We start from the raw sequence: 16,014 nt of genomic DNA on the forward strand, positions 1-16,014 counted from the left end.
CAGAAGCCGGCGACTGATCTGCCTCGCCAGGGAAGAGCGCAATGATGGTGCCAACTTGGGCCAGTGAAGCAGTGTCCTCCACAACTAGATTGAAGAACAAAACGACAGCAACTTGTCTGTACCCCTTCCCCTAATTCCCCAGTACTGTTCCCATCCCCCCAATTACCCAATAAAAATCTTAAAAAAAAATAAATAAATAAAAATAAATAAATAAATAAAAAAGAGTACTGTGGCTCCTGGGAAGAAAAGAGACTGTAAGGAACACGAGTGGACGCTGGGACATTAGACAGGTAGTGTATGTAGCACAGGTGAGACATGATGGCAGCTTGCATCTGGGCAGTGACCATGGAGCTAGAGTGCAGGGCACAGGACAGCTGACCCTCTGCAGGGCCGTGTGTCATACACTGACGCCAGGGCCACCTCTGCTGACCAGGATCCCCCACGAGGGCACACCCATCTCATATACAGAGAACCCTTCCTGAAGACAAAACGAAGATTCTTTGGGGAGAGGTAGCAAGTTGCAGGGAGGTTAGTGAGATGGTCTTAGAAGACGAGCATGGTTTTGCCAAGCAGAAAAAAGTAAAGTGATTCCAGGCAAAAGTTATGAGAGGCCAGAGCAGTGTAAGTAATCCAGAATCATTTCAACATGAGTACATGAGATGAGACTGGAAAAATGGCTCATGGAGCCGGGAAAAGATCCTGAAAACCAGGCTACGGAATCTGCGTGACTTTTTGTCTTAATTAGGAGCTCCTGAAGATTTTTAAGGAGAGGCATGATGAGCTATATATTTTAGAAAACAATCTGGCAGCCGTGTGACTGGCCGAATAAAGCCAGCAAAGGGTAGGAATGGGAAATGGGTGAGAAGTTCATTCCAGTCTAGGCAAGAGACAAGTGCATAGAGCAGGAAATAGTAGTAAAAATGCTACTTGGGTTAAGATACACTGAAGAATTCCATAACAGCTAAAATCATTCTCTTCTCTTTTTACAGAAAAATCGCTCTTCTACCTTTATTAGCAGTTTTGCCAGATTTGAAGAGCAACTAGTTTTACTTTTAAAGTACATGAAAATTACATTTTCATTGTGGAGAAGATCCAAATGCTACAATTAAAGCATGGCAACTCATTGTGGCTTTAAATAAACTCAGATTTACTGACGTCTTGGAACAGATGATGTGTCATACCATGTCCACTAATCTTAAGTGTATAAAGAATGAGGATGAAGTAGATGAAGAGTAACATTTAAGGGAAAAAAGGCACAAATATGGTCATACCTGAACTCAGGCTCCAAAAAGCTGGATGCAGTATCTAAACAAGTAATTAGATCTAGAAAAACAAAAATAAAAAACGGATTCAATAATACATAGGTTTACTCTTGCTGACACACTATTTCCAAATCCCAAATCATATTGTCCTCAATTTCAAAATCTAACAGCCATCAAGATAGTACTAATAACTTTTTAACAAATTTTAGTTAATCATGATTTTTTTCTGAGTTTTAAGTACTTTGATTTCAATGCTATTTACTACCACATCACCTCACAGAGTCACATATCATACTGGGTTGTCGGAAAAGTCATGACGCATTTTTGTAATGAAAACCAGAAAAAATAACCGTATTTCCCCATGTACAGGACGCACTTTAATTTTGGGGCCCGAAATTTGAAAAAAAAGTATTACATAAAGTTACTGAACTCAAGTTTTATTCATCATAAATTTCATACAACTCCTCATCACTGTCAAAACTCCCAACCAAAATCTACAACCACTGTATAAGACACACCCAGTTTTTAGACCCCAAATTTTTCGAGAAAGGGTGCATCTTATACATGGGGAAATACGGTATGTCATGACTTTTCCGACAACCCAATCGAAAGTACAAAGATAAGTATAATTTATAGCCTTTCAATGGCTTCTATAAAATATAGCTCCCAAAACAAAGAAAAAGTATTTCTTAGTTATTATATGACTAAAAATGATCCTTTATTGGTTACACACCAGGAAAACAATGAAAAAGAGAGGTGCGTTAATTCTGTGGTTCTAAATAACTGCAACTCAAAATCTGCTCCATGGCAGGCCCAGCAGCAGCAGCATCTTCTGGGGACTTACTAGAAATTCAAGTTCTTGAACAGCACCCAGACTTACAGAATCTCTGGGAGTGGGGCCCAACAATTTGTTTTAATAACTCCTCCAGGTAATTCTTAAACACATAAAGTTGAGAAGCACTGCTCTAAATAATGACACTTTAAAATTTTAACATTTTCTATCTGGAAATCAACAAATCGGAGTAAGAGCTAAGCGGTCTTATTAAAACCTAGTTCACAGGCTGTGTAAAAGGTGGTTTTGGGTTCCAACAATTGAATGGCTTCCTTCTGCTCTTCTTCTGAGGGCAAATCCTCAAAGTGGCCCACAAACTCTTGAAGTGCCTGGTCCCATCTCAGTCTTGGCTTCTTGCCACACTCGTCTTCTTTCGGTTCCTCTGGCACATGCTGTTCTCTGGGTCTGGTGGCTTCTCCGCTGCCCTTGAGACCAGCTGACTGCTCTCTAAGGTCTCAGTTTAACTCACTTCCTCACAGAAGCTACTCCTGACCTTCAAGTCAACCACCTTTAGCACGTAGTAATCACCTAAGTCTTGTTTGTTTTAATGAATAGATGACTACCACATGTTCTCACAGTACCATGTGTTATGTAAGAAGGGTCTGCTGATGCATTACGGAGTTATAAGCAACATCATTAGATAATGTCTGGTCTACACACAGAGACTGAGGCCGCTTGCCCTCACCTTTGTGTCGCCAGCAGCCATCACAGTGCATGGCCTAACAGGAGGCTTTTAATTACCATTTACTGAATATATGGGTGTCTGATTATTAGCATGTTTGGCTAAGTCCAACCATGTATTATACTAACCTGTAGTGAGAAAAACCTGGAAGAAAGCCTTGAGGCAATCAAAAGGTAAGTGATTTCACAGACAAACGTACCCAGGGAGACCAATACACTGACGGAGATAGCACCTCGCAAGTGCCCTAGTGTACTGATGATTCACAGATATTTGTCAAATTAATGGCCACCACAGCAAGCACAGGATAACTGATTATTCTATTTTACAATTCTCAAGAAATCATATGTTTATTATCTAACTGAAATGTGTCTTGAAAGAACTAGGGCACAGTAACTGTTACAACAAACACTAGGAAAGTGATATTTTGAGAGTGATTATATGGATTGATGTCTATATGCCACAGGTATTTGAATGATGATTAGGTTAAATTTGTGTTTTAGGAGTTTAAGAGGATACACACCTGGATAGGGGTTTACTATTATACTACTGGGTTTACTGACTGGGAAAAGCAGAAAAACTGAATTACCTATACTCCAGTTATTCCTGGCAATCTTTACATTGCATCAATAAGAATTTTCCACTTTCCTGCTCTACCAAAAGAGTTTCCAACTTCTAAGATTAGAAACTGAACTTCTAGGATTAATAGCCTGGGATAAAATGGTACCTGTGTGGTCCAACATGGTATTTAAGCCACAAGAAGACTGCCAGCTGGCCCTGTTACTTTCAGGCCATGTGCCAGGATGCTGGTCAACTACGGTTGTACTTGATCAGAATAGGGCTTTATCATAAGTCCACGCAGTGCTGAAACTCCAGATTATGCCATGCAAATATATGCAACACACTTGGCCTTGCTCTCAAATTCCATGGGGGCTCAAAAGAACTCCCTTGGAGGAAACTAGGAATTCAGAATGGACCACGACAAGGAGAGCCAAGAGGCTAAAGAGAAAGTTGTGATTATAGACTTTGACCTTTACAACTCCACAAAGGCAAAGAAAACATCAATTAAGCAGGGAAATTTAGAAGCTTTAAAATGTGTATTTCTTGAAATCTTTTCCCAAGTAAACAGCATTCCAGAAAACCACTGTTATTACTAGGAGGCTCCCAGCTAATAAGAACACAGTCTAGGTATGATAAATACAGCTCATAGGAAACCATCGGTCGCAAAACTTCTGAAAGCAATGTATAAGAATTTATCATACTGAATGGAATAGAACTGAGAGTCCAGATAAATTCTCAAATTGACAGTCAATTGATTCTGATAAAGGTGTCAAGACAATTCAATGGGGGGGGGAGAAGGGTCTTTTTAGTGTATGTGCTGCCAAAGCGAGCACAGAATAGTCTTTTTAACAAATGGTGCAGGGACAACTGGATATCTACATGCAAAAGAATGAAATCGAACCCCTACTTCAAAGCATACACAAAAATTCACTCAAAGTGGATCTAAATTTAAAAGCTAAAACCATAAAGCTCTTAGAAAAAAATATACGTGTAAATCTTGACTTTGGGTTAAGCAATAGTTTCTAAGAGATGACACCAAAAGCATAAGCGACCACATTAAAATACATACATTGAATTTCATCAAAATTAAACACTTTTGTGCTTCAAAGGTACTATCATGAATAAGAAAGATAACCCACAGAATGGGAGAAAATACCTGCAAATCATTCATCTATAAGGATATAGTATTCAAAATACATAATTATCACAACTCAACATTAAAAAGACAACCCAATTTAAAAATGAGCAAAGGATCTGAATAGACATTTCTCCAGAGAAGATATATAAATGGCTAACAAGCACATGAAAATGATGCTCAATATCATTAGCTATCAGGGACATGCAAATCAAAATCACAATGAAATACCACTTTATACCCACTATGATGGCTAGAATCAAAAAGACAAGATAATAAGTATGGGCAAGGATGTGGAGAGGCTGGGAAAGTAAGACAATGCAGCTGCTTTGGAAAATGGTCTGGCAGTTCCTTAACAGAGTAAACACAGAGTTACCATATGGCCCAGCTATTCCTACTAGGTATATACCCAAGAGAACTGAAAATATATGTCCACACAAAACTTGTGCACAAATGTTCATCAACTGATGAATGGATCAAGAAAATGTGTTACATCCATTCAATGGAATATTATTTGGCCATAAAAAGGAAGTAGTCATGCATGCTATAACATGGATGAACTTTGAAAACATGCTAAGTGAAAGAAACAAGTCACAAAAGGCCACATGCTACATGATTTATATAAAATGTCCAGAATAGGTCAATCTATAAGGTAAAAGGTAGATTAGTGGTTACATAGGACTGGAACACGTTGAGGGGTAGGGAATGGCGGGTGACTGCTACTGACTATGGGGTTTCTTTTGGAGTGATGGAAAACTTCTAAAATTGACTATGTTGATGACTGCACAGCTCTGAATATACTGCAAATCAATGAACTGTATATTTTAAGTAGGTGAATTGTACGGTATGTTAATTATATCTCAATAAAGCTGTTACACAAACCTTTAAAAAGCTATTATAAAAAGTGTTAGTAGGTAACAAATACGTTAGTAAAATAAAGAAAGGCAGGCAATTAGGAAAAGTTAAGGCGTTGCAATTTTAAGTAGAGAGGTCAGGGTAGGCCTTGCCGAGAAGGTGGCATCTGATAAAACTCTTAAGTGAGGGAGTGAGGTATGAGGTATGTGGTAACTGAGAACTGGCGGAGGGAATTGCATAGGCTCTGAGGAAGGAGCATGTCCAGGATGTTTGAGGTTAGAGTGAACAAGGGCAAGAAAAGGAAGAGATGAAGTCAGATGAGTAATGAGAACTTGTATCCTACAGGGTTTGGAAGGTAAGGACATTGGGCAGAGAGAGAGGAGACCTTCATTTTAATAAAATCATACTAACCACTGGGTTGAGATCACACTGAAGGGGAGAAGGGGCAGAAACAAAGGTCAGCAAGGAATCTACTGCTGTCATTGAGGTAAGAATTGGTGGTAACTTGAACAAGAGTGGTGGTCATGGAGGTATTAGGAGGTAGTCAGATGCTGATGGATGCACACATACACTCCAGGAAGAGGCTGATGAGTATGAAGTTTGAGAGAAAGAAGAGTCAAAGGTAACTCCAAAGGCTCTGAACTGAGCAACTTATAAAAAGATGAACATATATATAAAGTGCTTAGGGTGTGATTGTAACAAATACTAATAAACCTCTCATTCGTCAATTCAATTTTCATGCTGGGTCCACTTCAACATGTCCTACAACACCAGAAAATCAGTGGTATGTTCGAAGTGCAAGGCAACATATAATTTATCCTTAACCAAGAGCCTCTGCATAGAGGTATTTTTTTTATATAATTTAAATCAAGCATTTAACACATACAAAAACATTTAAAACCCATGTTACTGCACAAAACACTAAACGCACAGTGCATTTCACTTGGGTGCTCTGGACAGGACAGTGGCAGCAGTGGTAGGCAGGATGCCCTCAGGGGTCCTGCTTGAGCAGGCTGCCATTCTGTTCTCTTTTCCTTTTGCAGCTCAAAGGAGGGTTACCGTCTACAGTGTAGATCCTACACTAGTCTTAGCATAGAGTCTAAGCCAATGTGAGTGTCATCATATTCCCTATTAAAAGAGCTTCTATCCTCCCCTAACATCTGCCTTCCTTAACCCTAGAAGACTGTTTGAAGGAGACAGGCCTCAAAAGAGGTAGGGTTTTGAAGGCAGCATAAGGTGACTTGAAGAAGAGCATGTGCAAATACAAAAATAAAGGCAAGCCAATACTCAACAACAGGATAAAGATTCCAGGGTTTTCTTTCCTTTCTTTTCTTAAAGATTGTATTGGGGAATAGGGAGAGGGGAACAGCGATGGGGAATCAGGGAAGAGGAACAGCATTGGGGAATCAGAGAAGGGGAACAGACAGGTTGCTGTCCTTTGGTTCTTCAGTCTAGTTGTGGAGGACGTCGCTTCACTGTCCCATGTTGGTGTTATCATCGTGCTCTTCCTGGGTGAGGCAATTGCTTGCTGGCCATTGAACGGCGGCTCACGAAAGCGCACGCCAGCTGCTGGCCAGCCCCACTGCAGCCTAGCCATCGCTGGCAACTCACGGCAGCCCAGCTCCACCTGTTGTTCACCATCTTAGCTGTAGAGGGCGCAGAGTCCTGCATGTGGGATCCGAACCAGGGCCCTGCTGCTCAGAGCTGGCGCCCCAAGCCAACTCTTAACCAACGGCCCACTTGGCCGGCCCGATTCCAAGGTTTTCTTAATGAAGACATTGACATCAGGTTTTCTAAGACAGTTCCAAACTTAATGAGCAATATTACTATCAGCCATAATTGATATCCTATACACAGGTTTTATTTTTTTTAATTAATTACAATTAAAATTTTTCCCAACACGTAATAACTGCAAAGGCTGGGAACTTTATAATTGCTTCATAAAATATTTATTTAAACATGACACCTAATGTTAATCCATAGATAATACCATGAAAATGATAACTATTTTATAAGTTCACAAACCAATAAAAAAATATCTGCATATTGGTTACCTAGAAATTTTTTTGATTGACAGCATTGGCTATTTGTGAGATTGCAGGATTGTGAAACAGATTTAGATTTCCCCCAATTAATACTCTTAGTTTTGTGTGCTTGACTGAATTGAAAAAAAGACTCTCAGCAATGTCAGCAGCTATCACTTACAAAAGTATAACACCAACTATATTAGCTGCAGGGTACACTTTTTGTCCAGTTGAAGTCATTTACTTCTAAAGAAAGGGATGTCTGAGTGTCTGTATTTATTCTAACTTAAGAAAGCATAAAGTACTACAACTAAGCTATTGTATTTATTTACCAGAAAGGAGAAAACAGGAAGAAGCAAGATGATGCATACCTACAAATTCTCCTTTATTTGCTCTAAAATTCTTTAAATAACCAACTTCCCAGAGCCCGAAGGAACATGAAGTCTTGCTTTCCTAATTCATACCTTGTCAGCAACCCCACATTGCAGTGTGTGGACAGCTGCTTTGTTCAAGCGCTAGAAGAGGCGGGACAAGGCTCATCTTGTTGTTAAGTTCGCCTGTCAATATAATTGTGTGACCTTGGGCCTAATTCTTTGTTTCCATGAGAGAAACCTGGCAGTGATTTGTACCAACTGCAATTTTGTGAAAAGAAATTTATATATATAATAGAATTTATTATGACTCAGTCAACTAACATTTACCAAGTGTCAGATACCATACGAAGTATTTTACGTCTTATCTCCTTTTACATGCTGAACGTAGGACTAAATCTTATGTTTCTCCTAGAAATACTACAATGCCATCTATGGGAACTGAGTCCACAGTAGGAGCTCAGTTTCCTCAGATGAAAATACTCAATGGTTTCTTCTGGATGACGTAGGCATGGCTCAGTTCTAAGCAATCAACAGTGAGTCAGATAGACTATAAACTACATATGGATAAATCAAACCCCTTTTCCATCTAAATTCCTATATACTAAAATATGAATATAGGACATATTAAAAGATCACACAATTCTTTTGTGACCTACACAGGATCTAGGACACTAACAAATACATTAGTAAGAGCAGCAGTGAATGACTATACCCACGAGATAGCACAAGACAGCACAAACACACATCTAGTCTCTTCACAGCATTCTTAATGTACTAGAAAAAGTGAAAACACTAAAATCATTGTGGTGGTCTTTAGGTTATCTGTCAGCTTGGAATAAACTCCATAATTTGAACTGCCTCTTTGGGTTAACACCATCGTAACAGATTCTGTTTATAAATGTTCTGCAAAGTTGGTAACACTTCGCTCATCAGCACCATCTTTCTACAAACTGACACAATACAGATATTTTTGCACATGTGTTGTATATTATGCACACAAACACTATACATATTCATTTGCGTGTAAATAAGCACAACTCTAAAGATATGTATGTAAATTGAGACAATAAAATCTTATTGAGTAGTTTAAAAGTTTTAAAATGTTTGCCAGGTACAACAATAACAAAAATTAGCAATGCACTAGAAAAGCTAAAAACAGAAACCTAGCTAAGTGTAGTACTCAAAACAGAAAAGATACTATAAAATTATTGTACGATTATGGTAGCAAACAATCTAAGGAATTCATCCTCTATTTTCAAAACCAAAAACATTCCATGAAGAAAAAAACGAGTTACAGAAATCTGGACTCTATTAGAAAGTAGTTCTCTAGCTTACCCTGTATTTCATTCACAAGTTGATATAATCTGATAAAAGAAGAAAGAAATGGAAAATATTTGCAAAAGAAATGTGGTTAAACCATGAGGCAATCAGGAAATTATTATACTACTGGTGTTAATTCTAAAAATAATCTAATGTATAGCAACAATAACACTGTCAAATGGAAATATTTCCCAGGCCCAGCTGTTCACAAGTCTTAAGCACACTGTCATCAGGTTCTAAGGGGTCACCAGGCAATGAATGAACAAGTGTTTATGAGTTCCAATTAGAAAGTATGTTAATAGCTACATTGAATTATTTTATTTCACATAAAATTTTAAACTATTTATGATTTTTCCTCACCAAAATAAAGGCAAAATTTGACTTACCACTACAAAATTCTGGATTGGTAAAATCTAAAGTAATGTTTAAAAATGACCTTTTAAGTTATGATTTCGTGTTCCACAAAACGAATATCAGACTACTACTTTTCAATCGTGCACACATATACTACCCAATTTATAGCACAAAACAGAAGCTGCCTTGAAGGACTTGAAGCTTTCAATGCAAATGCAGATATGTCTTCTGAGCTCACTGTTCTAAAACTAAAATAACTTAAAACTCATTGTCCAGAATCATCCCAGAAATGTTGAGCTTTTCCTAGAAACTGGCCAATGTTGAATAAAATGTTGAAAACTAGGAATTTAGATCACTCACTTATAAAATTTATTGTACTTTTCAAGTCCAGTGGTAAAGGCTATGTTTTTAAGTTTACATTTTAAAATAAAAATGTCTGTAGCATTTGTTAGCATACTAGATGAAAAGATCTGAGCTACTGAGTCTGGACCTCTGAGTGATTGGTTCTACCTCTCTCACAGTAAGGCTGGCAGTATCTTAGGAGTTTCTTTCTATAAAATGTTTAAATGCTGATTGCTAATATGATGTGCAGACTATCTCTAAGGTCCACATATCTATCTTCAATTTTCAGGTAAAACTTTCAATTTCAGAAAGTCTAGTTGGAATTTGATAGAATTATAGCAACTCTGAGTAGAAATATCAGTCCTCTCATAATTACTGAAAGTGCTGATTAATACTATTTTTTACCTGAATTTGCCTGATACCCAATGGGGAAGTGAGAAAACTTTTTCTTTCACTGGTAGATACATCTTTCAAAATGATGCTTACAGATGAAAATTAGAAACATAACCTTTAATGGAAAAGACTAGAAAGTACTGCTCAAAGATCACTAAAAATAGTAAGAAAAAACGAAACCAACAAAATGATAAAAAAAAACTAGACAAAAAAGTGAAGAGGAGGGCCGGCCGAGTGGCACGATGGGTAAGAACTGGCTTGGGATGCCAGAGGGCCCTGGTTCGGATCCCAAATATGAGGGCCTGTGACACTGCCCTCCACAGCTAAGATGCTGAACAACAGCTCAACCTGGAGCTGGGCTGCCATGAGTCACCGGCGACGGCGTAGGCTGCAGCCCCTGTGGCAGTGGGTTGCCATGGGCTACTGTATGTAGCCAGCAGCCAGCGTGAGCGGCCAGCANGGTTCGGATCCCACATATGTGGGACACTGCCCTCCACAGCTAAGATGCTGAACAACAGCTCGACCTGGAGGTGGGCTGTCCTGAGTCGCCGGCGATGGCGTAGGCTGCAGCCCCTGTGGCAGTGGGTTGCCATGGGTTACCGTGTGTAGCCAGCAGCCACAGTGAGCGGCCGTCCAGAAGCCGGCGACTGATCTGCCTCGCCAGGGAGGAGCGTAATGATGGTGCCGACTTGGGCCGGTGGAGCAACGTCCTCCACAACCAGACTGAAGAACAAAATGACAGCAACTTGTCGGTAACCCCTTCCCCAATTCCCCAGCGCTGTTCTCATCCACCCAATTCTCCAATAAAAATCTTTAAATAAAAAAAAAAAAAGTGAAGAGGACACCAGATACCACTTAGGCATCACAGCAGTCCAGAGCTTCATCCAACATGGCTACTTTGTGTCCAAAACCTCTTACTACAACTTAAATTCAGGATGAATCCTAATTCTTTGAAATGTTTTGCTGTACAAGATATATCTGATTCTAAAGTCTTTAAAAACCAGACTAATTCTAGAGTTACATGTATAACAAGACCTCGAAATGCAATCATCTCTGATCCAGTCTCCTCTGACGGCCTCTTAACTGGCCTCCCTACAATTATTCTTATCTTTCTCCAAACCCATTCCTCACAGAGCAGGGAAGATCATAAAAACCAATAACAAAAACATAAATGTAGTCAAGCTCCAACACTTACATTTTATACAAAGTCCTGAATAACTGACCTACTCACCAGGCACTCTCTTCACCCTAGCTATTGCCAGCTTCTTTTCTGGTACCTCCTTCCTACTGTGAGACTTCTGCCATCTGCTCTCTCCCCTAGAATGTCCTTTCTTGTCTGTCTGGAACCTCCAATTAATCCTTGAGTTCTCAACTTAAAAGTGACTGCATCAGCAAAGCTTTGCTCTTTATCAATTTTCCACTCTCTGCTCCCCTCTGGCCTCCTATTGGTTGAATGTTTCCTTCATTGTACTTACAACTACATATGTTTGGTATCTTTTTCCAACCCTGAACTGTTAAGCCCATGAAGGGGTACTTGTGTCTGCATTATTTACTGCTATTTTGTCAATGCCAGGCATACAGCAGGAAATAAAGCATTGAACGGAATATAATTTTGTAATAGGCTCTTGCAGCAAGTAATGAAAATTAGTCTATCTCACATAAAATCAGGACTCGGTCATAACACATTTTATAATATTAACAAGTCTGTGAGAATTTAACAAATGATGATGCTATTGAACCAAGACTTTTCACAATCTTCATTCCCAAATATTCTAAATCTTCAACTAAGTTGCTAAGCTGGGGACATGAAGTGATGTTCCTTGAAAATATTCACGGAATTCAGTGTGGCAGCTAAGTTTCCTAGATGGAAACAAACTGAGGCTCTCAACCAAAGCCAACCAGCCATCAAATGAATGAGTCATTCTAAGAAATTGTGACTCAAAGGCCACCCAAGAAGAAGTAATGAGAAAATCAACCAGTGTTCTCTTGAATTTAGCCAATTCACTCAATTTCAATAAAACAAATGCTCAAGGAATGGGACAAGGATATGTAAAAAAAAAAAAAAAAAAAAAAAAAAAAAAAGAGTAAAAACTCAGGAGAGATCCTTGAAATGAGGATTTCCCAAGATGATTGTGAGTTTTGAAAAGTGTTGCTATAAAGATCTTCCAGATTACAGTGGAAATTTTAAAAAACTTTGAAAGCTAAGATTCATCTAAAATAATGTCATAGCCACTGGAATTTGGCATAAACATATTTAAGTCCATAACATACTGATTCTGTTACCTGAAATCATTGTCAACTCTTAAGAAACTTTAATGTAGGACATCAGGTTTCTGGGGATCAAAAAGCTCCACAATTTAAATATTCAACATAAGAAAATTTTTTTGTTTTAAGAGAGAATATTTTCCAAAAACCTTCAATGCAATAAAAAACAAAGGGGGAAAATATGAAGAGAAATAAATAATTTAACCTGATATTAAGACCAAGAAATTTAAGAATAAGAAGCAAATTGTGTGTTCATTTTCTATCCTCTCATCTATCAACCCACGACTTTCATGAAGTAAAACTGAAAGGATGGAAATCTATCATCATCTCACTCTTTTTTACCTTATTGTTTTGATGGTAGGAGTGGGGAAAAATAAGTATGTATGTTTACAGTAGTGAAAGGGGGGAAACTAAACTAACATCTGTTTTATGCTTCCTATGCTGTGTGCCTACTGACACTCTACTTGTATTATCAGATTCAGTCCTCACAACTAACTCATTTACAGATGAGGTTCACAGAGGTGAAAAGACTGGCCAGAGGTCACCTGTTTTTAATTGCAGGGCTACCTAGTGCCCCCTAGTGTCCCTTCTACAACACTACACTGCCTCAGTTTTCCTGGTTCTGTCAAAAATATTAACTGTTCATTGGCATAATGTTTCCAGTTCTTTTCTTTCCATTATTCCATCCAAATGAGTTTTCTTTCTCACTTTTTCTGCGGGATTATCCTACATACCTTGTTCTAGAGCTTAGAAGCTAAGGGAAAGCAAGCTCCTCACAAAGAACAGCTCTCTCCTCTACCACATTTTAAATGAAACTTTTAATGATACATACAGTGTTTATCTCAAACCTACCACTGCTAAGAAAGAACAGTTTGCACTGCCCTCAGTCATGCCCGGTGCCTACACCTAGGAGGTTCTTGAAAATTTTTTCATTTATACGAAAAACTTAATTTTTAATTTAATTTTATTTTTAGCTGAGCCTTCCTGCCACCTGTTGGCAGCTCAACAGTAGCTCAGCTCAGGCCGGGACTTGAACCACTATTGCTCAGAGCTCGCACTCTTGAGCAAGCTCTTAACCAACTGAGCCACTCGGCCAGTCCTCTTAATTTTTAATTTTAAATGGTCAATTTAGATAAATCTTTGTTGAATATTGAAATAATTTAAATGATTGTTTTGGTATATCCCTGTACTAGCAACACTTCTTAAGCATTCTTACCACAATATCCCCAACAGCAGAGGGGAATACATGCTAAGCAGCCAAAACACTTGAGATATTTTATTCAAATCTTGCATTTTATCTTAGAGAGTCAGATAAATTCTGTATTCTATTCCATTTAGTAGCCTTGATTGTAGTTTTTTACCCTTCACATTCTGCACATTAACAATGTGGAAAATAATGCTTATTTTGTAGTGTCTCAGATAGTATTCAGGGTACTCCTGGTGGTACGAGACTCTATTCTTTGAGAAGAATGGTAATACTGCCTTTAACACAGTACTATGAAATGGTAAAATGTGGATAACAAAGCTTTAAGTTGAAGTGATACATTTCAATAATTGACATTTTAAAAAGTTATTATTTATGTTCCAATATTATAAAAGTAAAAAAAAAATCAGCATTTCTACTAAGGAAAGAGAAATATATGGACTTTATATAAAAGTTAATACAAAGTTCTTCCAGTAAGATGGCAGAATAGACAGACGCTGTGCCGACTGCCTCCCAGGATCACACCAAAATTACAAATAATTTATAAGATATTCAACCTCGGAAGTTCCCTGGACACTAGATGAACAGAACCTCTAAACGAAGGACTTAGAGAGGAGGTCACATTGAGTCTGGTAGGCGGGGCGGAGATGACAGAGGGCAAACCCCGTGAGGGACACCTCAGCGGTGGGGAGGCTTCTCCGGTTGGGGGCGAGACCCTCTGGCCCCACACCGCGCTCACCGCCCCAGAGTTACTTTGCCGGGAAGAGGAGTTCTACAATAGCTGGAAGTAGAAATTAGTGAGGACTCTCTCTGCTCAACTCGGTGAGGCTGAGGGCAGATGGAGAACCACTGGAGCCAGCAAACGAACCAACTCACTGGTGAGCACTCACCCGGTTCCTGGTGGAGGGAGTAGCTGTGTGAGTGGGGCCCAGGAGCCTGTGGGGAAGGACTGAACTGAGTGCCTTTGGCGCAGGAGCTGGAGGTTTTGGGACCATTGTTCCCCTGGTGTGGAGCTTGCACAGGAGTAATACACAGGAGGGCGCCATTTTTTCAGGGCTGGGCCCTCCCACAGAGGCTCAGGTCTGGGACCGCATTGGTCTGCTGGAATTGGTGTAGGAGTGCATGTGTGCATGGGTGCGCATGCGTGCATGTAGCCTTGGATCATCACCCTCCACACTGCTGGTGCTGTGTAGCCAGAAAAACGCCTGGTAGGCGCGCTCCAACTCCAACAGGCTTCTTATTGAAATCCTGGAGTGTGCTACTTGCCTTAAGTCCCTGCTTTTCGCCCTGCGCGTGCAGAGTTGCCTGGGTAGCGATTGGCTGTCGGGCTGCTCAGCCTGATCTGCAAGCGGCTGATTGGGACAGGTGAGACTGGGAGTTTTCCTGGGAGTGCAGGGCCGTGAGCTGTATGCCTGTGTGATCCGACCGGGGCTTTCCTGGTGGGTTTCTACGGGCTGGTTGCCAATGCAGGAGTGCATGCTGCTCTGACTTGCTGTGGGCCACTGACTACATCCTATGGTGTGTTGGGGGCCTGCCCCGCCCACCTAGAGCTGTGTTGCCAGGGGAACCCTGAGCCCCTGGAGCCTGGCCCTACCTCTGCAGGCCACGGAGGGTTTTTTGCAGCAGCAGACAGTCTGCAACAACCTGTAAGTAATTTTGGTGGTGAGCATGGCTCCAGAGCATCCAGCAGCTAATTGTGGGAAGCTCACTTCAAGTCTAGAGGGAGGTCGGCACATAATGCACTGAGCCCTTCCCCCCAGCAGCTGGTGCTGAGTCGCCCAGAATCTCTCTATTGCTGAGCAAGTGGTCTGCAGATTAAAGCAGGCAGAGGGGGACACCAATTTATTTTTTTCCAGGTGATCTATCTCATACACCGAAGCAATCACAGAGCGACAGCCAAAATGAAGAAACAAATAAACATGTCCCAAGTAAAAGATCAGAAGAAACCTCTACATGGAACTAAATCAAACAAAGGTATCCAACCTTTCAGAGACAGAGTTTAGAACACTGATGATAAGAATGTTTAAGAAACTTAAGGAGGACATAAAGAAGGATAGAGAAATCATTAAAAAAAAAAAAACAGTTAGAACTAAAGAATACAATAACCGAAATGAAGAACACATTTGAAGGAATCACCAGTAGATTAGATGAAGCAGAGGATCGGATCAGTGATTTAGAAGACAAAATAGCAGAAATCACCCAGTTGGAACAACAAAAAGAAAAAAGAAAAAACAATGAAAATAGTTTAAGAGACCTGTGGGGCAACATCAACTGCAACAACATTCACATCATAGGAATACCAGAAGGAGAAGAGAAGAAGCAAGGGATCGAGAATGTATTTGAAGAAATAATGACTGAGAACTTCCCTACCCTGGTGAAGGAAATCGACATACAAGCCCAGGAAGTGCAGAGAG

General features: G+C 39.8%; 1 protein-coding gene across 1 annotated transcript in view; it reads right to left on the reverse strand.

Moving 5' to 3' along the window:
- The window catches only part of DCBLD2 (discoidin, CUB and LCCL domain containing 2), a 102,289-nt gene that overhangs the window by 24,132 nt on the left and 62,143 nt on the right, over positions 1-16,014 (reverse strand). Inside the window, exon 4 of the mRNA XM_019633267.1 lies at positions 1,272-1,323. Coding sequence (XP_019488812.1) covers positions 1,272-1,323 — 52 coding nt within the window. The remainder of the gene's footprint in view (positions 1-1,271; positions 1,324-16,014) is intronic.

Source organism: Hipposideros armiger, unplaced genomic scaffold (assembly GCF_001890085.2).
Source record: "Hipposideros armiger isolate ML-2016 unplaced genomic scaffold, ASM189008v1 scaffold_1268, whole genome shotgun sequence".
NCBI lineage: Eukaryota > Metazoa > Chordata > Mammalia > Chiroptera > Hipposideridae > Hipposideros > Hipposideros armiger.